Source organism: Melozone crissalis, unplaced genomic scaffold, assembly GCF_028551555.1.
Source record: "Melozone crissalis strain CALT ecotype California unplaced genomic scaffold, PUWL_Pcris_2 ptg000045l_1, whole genome shotgun sequence".
Taxonomy (NCBI): domain Eukaryota; kingdom Metazoa; phylum Chordata; class Aves; order Passeriformes; family Passerellidae; genus Melozone; species Melozone crissalis.
In genome coordinates this window covers 19,339,616-19,354,147 of record NW_026535823.1, presented here as the reverse complement: position 1 = coordinate 19,354,147, position 14,532 = coordinate 19,339,616, and the positions used below count along the sequence as shown (strand labels likewise).

At 36.4% G+C, this 14,532-nt stretch overlaps 1 protein-coding gene across 5 annotated transcripts in view; it reads right to left on the bottom strand.

The window, feature by feature from the left end:
* TTLL7 (tubulin tyrosine ligase like 7) overlaps window positions 1-14,532 on the bottom strand; it is a 65,348-nt gene that overhangs the window by 24,253 nt on the left and 26,563 nt on the right. For all 5 annotated transcript variants that reach the window (XR_008483669.1, XM_054285964.1, XM_054285966.1 and 2 more), the window contains 7 exons: window positions 13,028-13,244; window positions 10,455-10,619; window positions 9,480-9,638; window positions 4,656-4,750; window positions 3,850-3,997; window positions 3,693-3,766; window positions 664-799 (listed from right to left, as the gene is read on the bottom strand). Coding sequence is in view for 4 of the 5 variants with exons in the window: in XM_054285964.1 (XP_054141939.1) it covers window positions 664-799; window positions 3,693-3,766; window positions 3,850-3,997; window positions 4,656-4,750; window positions 9,480-9,638; window positions 10,455-10,619; window positions 13,028-13,244 (994 nt within the window). In the remaining variant the exon portion in view is untranslated. The remainder of the gene's footprint in view (window positions 1-663; window positions 800-3,692; window positions 3,767-3,849; window positions 3,998-4,655; window positions 4,751-9,479; window positions 9,639-10,454; window positions 10,620-13,027; window positions 13,245-14,532) is intronic.

The window sequence follows — 14,532 nt, the reverse complement described above, 5'->3', positions numbered from 1 at the left end:
CAGGAGGAAATAGAAATATTTCTTCTCATACATGCATCTCTCCTTGCAAGCAACATGAAATTGAGGGTTAAAATCAAGTCTTAACATATATTTTAAAAAAAAGTCTGAAGGATTGAACAAAGATTCCTGTAAAACTGTTGGATGATGCCAACTACAAATCTATTTCTCAGATTTCAAATTACATTATGTTAGCTGGTTATTAATAGAGCTGTTTTCCTACTGTCTCTGACTAAATAAGTAGGCAAATCAGGTGAAATTTTTGGATGCCTTAAATCCTTAAACTAGTGGAGCTGGTTTTAGGGTACCTCTTGTTCCAGCCCATACAAGTGGATGAATAGGCTGGGAACATTACTGGAGGAAGAAGGAGGCAATTACCAGCTCAAAAGCAGTTTCTGCCAACCTCTGGTTTGGCCAGGGGTAAGGCTGAGGATCAGGGATATGGTAAAGTAGCTTAAAGCCATCTAGCCTGTCTCCACCCTGGGTCCACTGCAGTTCATCCAGATTCAAGGATCTGGCCCACAAGCTGCACAAAGAATAATAATAAGATCATAGAAAATTATCAAATGCTATTTAGCAGCCATCACACATGATTTTAGTGTGTAGAAACTAATCCATGAGGTTTCAAAGTAACTCCTAAAGCCAGAACTCGGTGTATTTCAGTACCTTCATTCTTTTTAAGGGGTTATTCATTTCCCGCTGAAGTGAAGCTGCTCTTCCAGAAAGAAATGTCTGGAAAGCAGTGGCTAACAAACTCTCATACTTTTCAAGTAATGTCTTATCATCAGGAGGGTAAATTCGCCTGAAAAAGGAAAAAGAAAACAATTTAGGATAGAAGCTGAAGTATTCATCACACAATACACAGTCTCTTTTTTAACATGTACATATCCCATCTAGAATAATTATATAATATCAAATTATTGAACATTGCTCTCTAAATCTACTTTTAATTCAGTGAACATGTTCATGTTGAAACCAGCAATTAGCCAGTCAAAAGAAATACCATGTAGGTCATTCCAAAGGTACACCAAAACCCAGTTTTGCAGTGCTGAGAAATTTCAGTGGGTGTGAGTGATGCATACAGGTGTGAATGATTCATGAAATATTAACAAAATATTGTATGTCAAATTCAAAGCCACAAGATAATTTGTATTAGCAATAAAAGGACACAAAACAATTTGTATTAGCAATCAAAGGACACAAAACAGTGAAAATCTGAACAATAGCTTTGATCCCATGGGCTGGATATGAATTAAAGATTGAGTATGTAGTGCACTTGAATGCTAAGTCCTCCAAAAAATTAAGAGGAAGAAATAGGTGCTATAAGAAAGAAAGAAAAAAACCTGGTACCTGGATATAAACAGTGACTGATTTTCCATTAGAGCAGCTATGCCATTACCTCTAAAATCACAGGTAAGGAGATTATGACAATATCAGAAGCAGGACTTGGTGATTTATTCATGTTCATCAAGCAACAATGGGCTTTGAAGAAAACCACTTCAATCCATCTGTCATGAATACCCAAAACACAGCCAGAAATATGGCTAAGATGGAAGACTAATTTTTAATGTGTTGTAAGGAGTAACGCATAAGGTAATTTTGCCTGCTCTGTGCAAGGCATGGACACCATTTATACAGTGCATGACATTTTGTGACTTCTTTGTATTTGTGAGTCTTTTCTGTACTTTTTACAAGTTTCTTTTTTTCTCTTGTTCTTCCTTTTAAGACATTTCCTCCCTGAAAAGGTATCTATCGTGAGCATTTTGTTGCAATGGAAAAAAAGGATGATTTGATACCATTAGTCTCAGGGCAGTTGTAGAACCAAATGAAGATGCTTCCAGTTTGCATTAAACACCTAAAGGAGATTTAGGTTCTAATTTACTTTCAGTCAACACCTTTTAATGGTGCTGATTCTACTGCAGAGAAAGTGCCATGCAAGAATGCTTCAAAGAAAGGGTAATATTCTTAATGTATTTAGAAATAGACTGCAGCTAAAGGCCATTTCAAAGTCATGTACATCCTTTCCAATTCCTCATGATTTCACAAGAGCTCGAAAGTGTGGCTCCTACTTCAGCTGCCCCAAGACTCCTGCTGGAGCCTGCTGTGCTTGCAGACATGGACTAAGCCAATTGCTGAGCTGACATCCACAGATTAAATCCAAACGTCCTGAGTCTGACTGAGGTTTCTCTGGATTTTTATTCAGAGTGCAATATTAAACCATTCAGCAATACTAGCATCCAAAATTTCCATGCTTCTATGTCAATGCCTGACACAAGCTAGTCCTGCTCTACAGATGAATATCACATGGAGAAAATACTGCATAACTCTCAGATAAAATTCCTCTTCTTCTCTAGCCAAAATTACTTTCCTTTTCATGGTCTGCTGATCCTTCAGCCTTTTCTCAAAGACATGGTAATAAGAAAACACAAAGCTATTCTAGCCTTTTTAAAAGTGCAGATTCCTCGTGAAGTGACACTTTAGTTTTTCCTGAGAAAAAGAAAGTTTTGTGGTTTTTCTGATTTACATTAACCCAAAAGCTAAATAAAGAGAACATGTGTCTGATTTTCAGTCAAGAACTGAATAAGCAACTTAAAATGTGATCAGTTAATAAGCTAGACATTTAAGTTAGCAAAAAGAAAAATGTGTTAAAGCATCATAGTGCTTTCCTTTAGTAGCATGAAAATAACCACTTTGTCACTTCATTGTACATCTAGGCGTTTTTTATACTTACTAGTTCAGCTCTACACATCAAGATAATATGTAATTAAAAGTTACAAAAAAAAGACTCTTTGTAAGCGAAATGTTAAGTCATCAAAAATGTGAATTTCACAGAAACATCTATCTGTTTAAATGAGAATTTTACTGGGAAATATAGAACATCTGCTCAAAAAAAGGCAGCAATGAAGAACAACAATAAAGGTATTCTGAGTAGTTCACAATAAAATATGTGAACTCAGACCTCTCACATTCTGGATGAATGTTATAAAGAGTGGACAAATATTCCCATCATATATTGCTAGCCATACTCTGCTCCCTTTCACCAAACATTCCTACGCCATGCTTTCACTTCTCATAACAAGAAATAATAACAAAAACATCACAAAACAAAATTTTTGTTTTCCTGTAACTGACAATGTAAAGCTCTCTTTTGAACATCTTCTATGAAGGAATCTGAAGGTACTTACATTTCAGCCTGCCAAGATCCAAAATTCAAGTGCAAAAATAAAAGTAGAGTATTTCAAATGTCACTCTATTCAAAATGATGGAAGCACCCATAAAGTTTCCGAATTTTTGGCAAGCCTCAGAGATACAATTCAAATATGATCTTTTTACAGGGGAATATCACACTGCACCCCCTGCCACCATGATAAGAATGATCATATGTGATTAGAGAACAGGTCCACAACAACAGTCATGGACTGAATGTACACTGAATGTGAGCAATCATGTCTTTGAAGCAAATGTCCTGCACAAACAATAGGGTGATTGACGCCATATAAATTCCTAAGTGCATGGAAAAAATTGGAATCAAGAAAAGAACCATCTGAGAAAAGATACCTGATGTATATGTATATATTTTCAATAAATGCCTACACATTTTTGGCAGAAAATTATCATCTACCACAAATACTTGTTTCCACTGTTCCTAAAGAATATACTGAATATTTCCTACTAATACAGTCAAAAACATTCACCTGTAATTCCCCATGTGTCTATTTTCATGCTCCTCTTTGGAAATCTGTTTACGTACTTGTGCAAGTCTTTCCTTCTACAAATCAAGAAAGTAAGACAATTAAAACAAAAGAGATTATAAACCATGAGCAAGAAACAGCACTTTCTTCCCCTTCCTACCAGTTCTTGTTTTCTCCTTTCCAGTGTGTGGCGCTGCTTCTCCCAGTCTGAGGAACCTGGCAGCAGTTTTTTCACTGACCCTTGACCATACAATCTTTTTTGAGCCTCAGCCTTCTGTTGGGCTAAATTCTTCCTTTTATCACTTGTCCTGAAGCACAGATGATAATAAGAAATGTCAATTCAATGCAGCCAAAATGAGATGAACTTTCATATCAAGTAAATAATCTGTATTTTCTAGTCAGTCATGTGTTTATCATATAAAATTAGAATTGAAACATTAAGGTTTTTTTTAATATTAACATTCATGGCTACAAAATTTTAATACCTTAAGGGATGCTGTATTTACTCTCTGCTATAATGTAATGTACAAGCATGGTTGTATCTATTTTCCTGAGTTGTAGATTTTTTTTCAACATATCTCAGCTACAAAGTATTCCTCTAGAGAGGTAGGCTTTTGACTGAATGTGATTTTGTGATTTTGCTATCACTCAAGCAAATTTCCTTTATGGCCATGTACCCATGACTGCAGACATATGCCAACTTCAAGATGTGTTTGAAAAATTTTTATAAAGAAGTACAAAGATTACTATTACCATTCATTTTTTGCAGGCACACATGCATGAAGAAAAATTAAATTTAGGTTAATTTTTATAACAAAATTGATAGCAAGGGAAACATTTACATTTTGAAAATGTGAAGGTGGGAACAAAGGTTTTTCATTTCCTCTAAGTCCAATTCAAATTAAAAAAAAAAAAAAATCAAAGCAACAGCAATAGAGCCAGACTGAAGAAAAGAGGACAAGGTACCGTATGTTGAGAAGCTTCAATGCATTTAGCAGAACACCTTTTTTTACAACATAGTCTATTTTTTGATCCGTTCCAAAGCTTGGGGCACGATTAATCTGAAAAAAAACGAGACACAGAAGACTCAGGGATGTTCAGGTTCATTGGGAACACACCTATTGTAACAGGCTTTGTAGAAATGGCTCTTTCAAATACAACAGAGTTTAAGAGAATGCATGTTGAGAAGTTCTTTTCCATTTGTATATTTTTTAAATAGAGTACTGAGTATGACAGACACCGGGAGCTGGGAAATGTACCCTTTCAGTCACCAGGTTATCCAGACATTTACAGTGAACACCATTCAAGTCCTGCCACTGTGAATCCAGTCTAATCTACTCTTGGTTGCTGCCACCAGAAAATTTACCACACAAAGTGGTGTTAAACACATCATAACAGATGATGTGCCATGCTATGGTGGTGAGGCACAGAAAGAGTCCAACTCTTTTCTAGTTCCCAATCTGAAAGGAACTTTAAATACTACTTCAAAACATAACAACTGTACAAGGACAGAAAGAGGCTCTAATACAAGGTATTTTTAAGCATATTTAAATAACTTTTCAGATACACTTGACAGCAACACATAGAGATCTAAGCTATTAAATCAGTACAGAGTGTGAAAACATAACATAATTAACAGTCTCCACAACAAAAAGCTTATAAGCAAAGTACAAGATTAGAGATTAAAAACTGTACCATAAATATAGAGAAGCAAGGAAAATGCAACTGGGAATCTCATAGTGAGACTAAATCATAAACTTAACATCCTGTATAACCCTGACAAGTTTTGGACTCCCTGCAGAACCTCAGTTTTCAGGATGATTTGAGGAGGAATAATGATTTATTCTAGGAACCCTTTCCAGGCTGGTATAAAGATTCATACTTGGGTAATGGGTGCTAATGACAAGCAGGATTCTCACTTTGATAGTGCATGAGCAGTTCTGGTTACAGAAGGCACAGATAAAAAAGAGCTTCAGAAGTGAAAAATAATGCCTTGTGCCCCATACAAATCAGAAGTGGGAGACAGTTTGCATGTCCAAAGTGGATGGCAAAAGCAGTTTATTTTGTTTTAGCACTCTAAATATATCAGAGCATCTTAGAGCCTCTACAGTTGTGGGACAGAACTATCATGGCTGCTGTGCCACCCCGTGTCCTGTTGCTGAGTCCCAGCTGCCCCATCACTTATGCTCATAATTGACAGGTACCTTCAACTTTGGGAGTCAGCCCCTTTGATGCTATTGCAAACAGACTGGCAAAGTGAGCAGTGAAATCTGATGTTGAAAGAAAAATCTTGAAAATTCAGCAGAAATAATGAAAAGATTTATACATATTCTTTTTTGGAAGACTTTTATCCAAATATTTCGTTGACCAACCTCTTTAGACTGACCTGTTCATCCACTATCATATCACAAAGACAATAAATAAGGTTGCTGGCTAATCTGTACGACTGTGGCATTGTAATCTTGATAACATACTAGTGATATGCCACAATAGCTATTCACAATAACAGCTTACCAAACCATTGTCTGGCATCTGCCAACTGGGAGATGGTTATTTGGAGTTCAGTGACCCGAGAACCAGGACATGCACAACTAGGCTGTGTTAATATTACATCAGTAATTTTATCAGCAAGGCACATCTTGAAGGTTGTTGTCAAAAACAGGATTATATGAGGGACCCCAAAAGTACAAGCAAATGATGACTGCAAAGGTCTTGAAAATCTAGATACTCATGCCAGTGGCTAAACTGTGTTCCCTACAGGAATGCAGTCTTATAAACTAGATAATTCTGGGTCTAGAGGTAACAAAGAAAGCACATGGCATGATTCCAGAGATGTAAAAGACTTGTGGTAAAACTTGGAGACAATGTGGAATTGCTGGCCAGTAAATGAACCACTAGTAAGTAGATCATGGCAGCAAACAAAGAAAAATAACCCAAAGTGAAATTCAGAGCAAAGATGAAGAAAACTTCACCATCAAGAGTGTGTTCTTCCTGGTGAAGAACACAAGACACTGAAAACTTGGTATAACCATCTACCATCTATTTTTGGAGAAGTAGACTTCTCCTACCACTGTGGTGGCCTTTGGACCTCCAGGGGTACAAACAGGGCAAGCATAACACAAGAGAAACAAGTAAATGCCAGCAAGTTTGTGTATGTGAACTTTAACTACTTCATTATTAGGAATTAGCAATAATAGATTGGTTTAAGATGTTCACATTCATTTCACCTGGACTGATAAAGTTTTGAACAGATTTTGCTAGCTCAGTGACAGTAAATAATAAATTTCTGAATGTGTATGTAAGGTTTCCTTTGCCTTGCCCATATAAATCAGAAAGGAAGTTAGGTACCCTACACTTGAGGAAGTTATTAAAATGCAAGTTATCTTTTTCTCCTATGATCATAACTGTGTGATCCCCAGCTGAATATAATGAGGGTGAACAAGGCTGTAGTCCATCCAAGAACTTCAACTGCATGGTTTTCTTTTTCATAAAATAAACTAACATGGAAATTTTGGTCAAAAAGTAAAGCTGGATTTCCTGGGAATCGAAGGGAGGTCTAGGTCATTGTTGCTACTCAGAAAGGATGGAGGCTGCACAGATCCTTGCCAGAAACACTTGGTGCCACAAGATGGCAATCCTGCATTTCCCACAACCCTCGCTACGGTAGAAGGTTCCAGAAGTTCAGTAGCATCAAGGAGCAGGGGAGCTACAATGCATCAAGGCAATATAAGCAAAAGTCAGCTCAGGAAAGCGGAGACATTATAAAAGTTGCACAATTTATTTCTTTTAATAGTTTGTTAAGCTATCTTTATAACAGAAAAGCTACATGAGGCATGGAAACATGAAACTAATCATCCTAATCCTATTTTGGCAATTTTCCCATATCACTGGGAACATTCAGGGCCTTGTGATTAGGACTGGTTTACCACTGTTAGAAAGAATGATTCACTCCCCTAAGGGGATTTTGGCAAGAGGGAAATGGTGGAAAGAGATAAGAGTGGAAATCTGTGGAAGTAGCACAAGTGTTTTAGAAAATAAGAATTATCTATACATGTGCATATATATACACACACGCACCAAATATATATATTATGTATAGTCTATGTATATACACTGCAGATTTGACCTTTACTACACTACACACAGCATACATACAGTGTGCATACATCTACACATTCTGTTGGAATTGATGCAAAAAAGCATGAACAAGCAAGGTAAAAATAGTAAATAAGTATGCAAAATTAGCAAGTTTCAAAATTTGAAATTTTTGTTAGTTTTGGTAAATGTCTGGCAAAACAAGCTGAAGGATACGTGTATTACCAAAAGCAGAAAAGGAAACTCTTGGACTTTTGCTTTTAAAAAAAGTAATGACTAGGTACACAATTCCAAGTCCTGAAGTATTCTCCAGCAACTCAAAATACCAGGAGCATTTACTACTTTACTTCCTCCTAAACGAGTTTGGGATAATATGATTCTCCTCAGAGACACATATGCAGTTATTCAAACCCCCCAAAATCCCCATAGCTCATGGAAACATCAGAGCAGACAGAGAGGGGTCCTTCAGAATGGACTCCCTGTGCTGGCTGACTCAACACCTCTCACAGAATTGGTCTGTCAGCATTTGCTACAGGGCTGAATGAAATGTTACGCACACCCTTCAGTCTGCACTCAAATAACTACACACAGAGTTATATGCAAGCTACAGGCAACCTACAGATGATAATCTGCAAGTGCAGTGCTGAATCAAAGGGGCAGCAAGCTTCACTGGACAAAAACAGAAGATGTTGATGTAGTACAGACCAAGTTCATGTCATGCGCTGCTGTTGGCGAGAACATCAAAGCCACCAAATATGCTATGTCTGCATGGCAACAGTGGAGGAATTTTATTTTTCTAATTAAAATTATAATCAATCCCTGAGAGAAATAAGCACAACAAAACAACTGTTGACAGTATTAATGGCCTGCAAATGAGGTTATAATTCAGTAAGTTAATTGTGTATATTTTGTTCATCAGTAGCTAAATCATATTCATGACTTGCTGTCAATAGAGGGTTTTTGAATACATTTTGCTTTTTTTTCTCCAAGCTGCACAGCCCCCCAACCAGTTAACAGAATGAAATAAGACAATCTGAAAAAAGACAAGTGAACGTCATCTGTATGTTATTAATAGAGCAATAAAAGAGACATAACAAAGTTCAAACATTTCTGGTTGAAAATGTGTGTGAGCACCACTCATTTTAACTGTACCACTAACAAACATATCAGAGAATAAATGTTTCTTCCAATCCCATCATACCAATTGTCTGCAGAATTTCCAGTATATCAAATTCATTTTCTCTGTTTATGGTCATGCTTTTAAAAGCACAGGAGAGGAAAAGAACACATATCCACAAAAAGGAAAAGATTAAGGGCACACATTCACAAAAGTTACCAGAGCCATATTACATAGCCATACTCATGAAGGAAATCTATGTAGCACCCACTTGCTATAATCAAGGTCCTCTAGCTACAATAATAACTACATTAATGTTACATTTTCCATTAAAACTTTCAAAAACATCTGAAATGCAACATCAGTCTAGGAAAACAATTACCTTTTTTTCAGTATCAAAAATCACTTCAAAGTGATACTGCACTTCTGTATGGACGCTGCAGAAAAGCACCATTCATGTACCCAACAACAGTGCACAGATTTTCTTGGCAGGTTTTCTTACATAGATATGGATTCAGCTGGGGCTTAGTTAACTTTATGCCTAAAAGTTTACTTTACACCTGTATGAAGAGGTTTACCTCTAGGAGCCATGGTTTTAGTTTTCTGTCCAGCAGAATATCAAATCCCAGGACTTCAAAGCAGACACTGTCACTGCCTGGAGCTTGCCCCGGCCTGCACATGCGATAGGCGTGCAGCACGTGCGGCTCCGCCACTATCAGAGTCTTCACCACCAGCTCCTGCAGGGATGCGGTTCAGAAAAATTCATCAGCAGAGAAAACACCAGCACATACTGAACTACAGTGTTTCCTGCTTTAATATCTCAAATTTCATTTACATATCTACTAGAAAAAAATTTAAAATACCAAATAAATAGTGTATAGTAAACAAACTATTCCTGTGTAGTACCATATAGAACTTTATATAGTTTAGACTATTGCTGTATTTTCCATGCTACATACAAACTTTGAGACTTGCAATAAGTTAAAGAATAAAAGCAAATTGGTAACATTGAATAGTATAGCAAATCTTCATCCATTTCATTTTGCAGTATAATTTTTGGTAAGTGTTCTCAGAATCATACAAAGAGCTTTAAGCTGTAACAATCTTAAGCCTATTCCTCATCTAAAGACACCTGTAACACAACCACTTCAGTGGTGCTTGAGTAAGTACAAAGATATATGCAACACTGACTACAATTTTGTAAATATTTACACATAAAATTCACTTTATACACTAAGATAAAGTCTCCAAGAGTTTAAATGGCATGATTTCTTTGTACCTTTAAATGGCATATTCCTTATGTGAATAACTGCTTGAAAGGACTTTTGATCCTCAGAAAAAAACATTAACATTTAATTTGTAATCAGACTATGAATTTAGTATTTTAAAAAACATAGTAATAGTTTATAGTATGTCCTTTGTGACATCCATTGCTGAGAATTTGGGTTAATAAAGTTTCAAAAATCATTCTGAATTGCAGTAAAGCAGATGGCAGAAGCAATTAATTTTCTAAAAATACACAAAATAAAATAAAGTGCTTTAGTCTATCTTACTGAAATATCACTCCAGAATTTGGAGACATCAAGATTATTTGTTTCTAGAAACTCAGTAAACCATTTTATGGAACGTTTGCTTCCTTTGTCTTCTGTTTCATCCCGTTCAAAGTGCTCATTATGTTTATTGACAGAGTAGTTAGTCAGATGCATATACAATTGACTCTAAAAAAAGGAAGAGAAGACATTTTAAAGACTTTATAAACAATTCTAAAATATTCAATTCAAAATCATGTAAAGAAAAACTGACATTAAATCAATAAAGACTTAATCAAACAGCTCATATTTGGAAATACACTATGTGCAGATTTAGTGTTTCTGATTCTGGGAGATTGCATGACTGAATGCTCCATAGCCTTCTTACAACAAAACCTGGGCTTCTACTTAAGCCAGTTGCAATGAACTGATCCACCAATCCACATCTGGTTAGATACTATATCTGTCATTTTTACAGGTCTCTATATAAACAACTACCTAAAAAAGTAAAGAGCAATTATCATAACTTAGAGAATTATTACATTCCACAAGAAGCAAACAATAAAGTCAGTATTTTGAAGTGCTACTTTTAAAGTGCTAAAAGACACTCTGACATCTGCTTCATAGACAATCCCACATTTCAGTTTTCACTGTAGCTTATTTATGAGAAGTGTTCTCATGATAGTGATACTTTAAAATATCTTTTACATGTAAACTCATCTGCCATGCTGATATCTGCCAAAATTGCTCATTTTTAACTGGCTGGTAGCCATACATCAGAGGGAGGTAAATTTCAAAACATACGTTACATAAATGACTGAGATCCTTCATGGAGCAAAATGTCAGCAGCAATAGACTCACGTTATCAGTTGAATTTAAATAAAGCATTCCTTTTCCAAGCTCAATTTATAAATCATGATCTGTACACTTACATTATCTCCCAGAGATTAATTCAGCTTTTCACTTAAACTGTGGTGATGCCTGTCCTCATCACAGTGACAGTTCTCTGTCATGTTTGATTACATACATGAGAGTAGATGATATTCTAAGGTGACCATAAGCCTTCTGTTCCAATTCATCTTTAATAGATAATACAAGCCTTCTGCTGATATTTATCCTGCTATACTTCCTTATCTTTAAAAAACTTAATGAAATTACCAAAACCAATCAATTTAATTGCAAATGAGTTAACAGTATATTGTAGTAACACTAGAAGCAATGAATTTCTCCCATGGCTTCATTACTCCTTTAAGAATCATTCTGAAATCTATCGGTTTTAAGTCATCATTCCATAAAATTCAAATTATTTCAGACAAAAGTAATTATGTGTTAGACTACTAAAAAAAAAAAAAGTGTTTGGGCATCTGAACTGATAGTCCAAAGTTATTTGGAACAATGTCACTGTGGAAATATGTCATCAGTGACAAGCACGTTATTTCACACAATAGACAACTTCCAGCATGAACAGTTCTGAGAACACAGAAACAACTGCCTGCTCTGTTTATCCTCTCAGAGCATATTTCAGTGCTGCTAATGCCGAGATTAGCAGCAATACACAAATTGTAAAAGCAAACTATTCCAAATATAGTACTGGAACACTTCCAAATATAGCATTTGTACTGGGCCTCAAATTGTACCTGCGTTTTTCAAAGGCACAGCAAGAGACAGTCAGAATTTTAAATTTCACATAGGCAAAAAGGCTCTATGGTGTTTTCTGTTACATAATTACATGGAAGCTGCTCTAAAAGCAATGGAATGGAATACAGACAGAGGTACAACAAACCTAACCTACTAATACCTTCCAATGCTGCAAATCTAATTCTTTCTTAGACATCTGCATTTTGGTCTGAGTCAAAAGAGAAGGGTTTACACCCCCAATAGGGCAACATGCCATACAGTGGAACGAGCAGAAAATTGTGCAAAATCTTTAGCACGACCCTTAGCATTTCTGGGTTTTCTCTGTGCTTACAGGCAGCTCTACTGAATCACCCTAAAGCTGCCAAGTACACACTCCTGTCCCTGCTGGAGCAGTCACTGACAAACATCAGCAGCAGCAGCAGGAGATTCCTCATGTGCAGGGACTGCAGGGAGCATTGGGCCCCTGCAGTGCTGGTTCTCTCCTTTCTGCCTCACTTCCCAACACAATGGCTGAAACCTGGCAGGACCCTCACCAAAGGCTCCAAACTTCATGGATGCTGAGCATTGATCTAGCAGGAGATAAAGCTTATTACCACCTGCCACCCCAGCCTCAGTCTCAGATGAATATAAAAGCAATGTGCCCATTCTTGCAGTGATTTGATTTTATTTTTTGGATTGTTATCTTTTGCTTTCCTCTAGAATATATTTAAATTCTTTAGCATCTTATATGCAAAGTCATATAAAATTTTATATATAAGCAATAATGTGGCTGTACTTGTGATTTTGATAGAAAACCATGTGTTAAGGGTCTTTGATGTAATTTTTTTTCTCTTCAATGGCAATGTAGAAGTTTATCCAGATCAACTCAAGTCCTAGTTTATTTAATTTTGCCACCTGCAAACCCTACACAGGTTAAAGTGTATACCATAAGCAATAAATTGGAATGAACTTCAACTTACCAAATTTGAGTCACTGGGGGGGTGATACTTTTCTGTGCCCATTCTCACCAGTCCATCATGATATAAAAATATTTTTAATGGATCACAGGAGGTCACAAGAATATACACACGTAAATCGAACTTGTAGCCTTCCATTAGAAATGGTTTATCAAGATATTCCTGAACAATTAAGTGATCCTGAGCTTGTAACTTTTCTCCATTTCTTATTAAAGAGATCCTGGTAAAAACAAAAGTTATTTTAAAACTTGGACATTACTCTTTGAAATAGATTATCGTGGTCACCCAGCCAAGTAGGTAGGCTAAGGTCTACCTAGAGAAAGAGACTTAGATATCTGATTTTTAGGGCAGAGAAAAAGTTCCATTCCCTTACAAGGTTTTTGGTTTCCTGTCCTTTATTGTGGTTCACTAGATGGAAAAAGGCAACGAGCCATTTCAAAGTAACTTTCTGCTTGCTTTGATTCAACAATTTGTAATAATAGGTTTGCTCTACACTTAGAAATTGTTTGGCAGAACGACCAGTCTCCGGCTTCAGTGATTATTCCTCATGCAACTCTAAAAATAGATTTCCAGTCTTTGTCACAACTTCTGCCTGAGGCACAGACTGCAAAGAACTTCCAGTGCTCACCGTAGGTGATCAAGTTTGCAAAGCAGGACACTGACTGAGGATGGCATAGATTAAGCTGAATATTTCTGTATTTCCAGTTCCCTCACACCAGAATGAAAAAAGGTTTACATATGAACTATGAACTTCCAATCTCTAACAATATAGACTTTTAAATAACTTTAAAAGCTAATATTTTCAGTATACAATTACTAACCTAAAATTCCCAGAACCTTAAGGCTACCTTAACCTTATTCCCTATTATTATACATTTCAGAGGTTTGGTACTGAATAGTCCTAATAGAGTGAAGTACTTTGTAGAAATTTCTCTGAACTATGCTAGTACCTTTCCCTTTAGCTTATCTTAGCCCTTATGAAGAGGACTGAAAAATGAAGAAATTGAAAAGTTTGGGAGCCTTACTTTTATAGTAATTCTGACATATGCTGAAAAACTAAGAGCTTTATTATATTGTATAATTCAAATTGATATTAAAAGCAATAAAAGCTAAAACCAAAATATCTAAAAAAAAAAAAAAGAACTAAAATTACAATTGCAATGTTTATCACACTGGATTTTTACTGTGTGGCCCTGTCACAAACAAAACTTCTTCAACTCAACTGTAGGTTGCAGTTTCTTCAGAGGTGTGCCCTGTTTCCAAGAGGGCACATCCAGCCACATCCCCAACAGCATCTCCTCTGTCTCTCCTAAACCTTGTGGCTGCTGCCCTCAAACACATTTCTGCATCTCTGACTGGCTGCAGTTTGGGAACACAATGGGGTGCCTGAGCTGGTTTTAAAGCTGTGAAAGATCCCGACCTCCCACACACATCCCTGCAGCCTCCAGCCACCAAAACCCTGCCATTTATGCCCAATACAATCTCACCCTATAAATCTAAGCACAGCA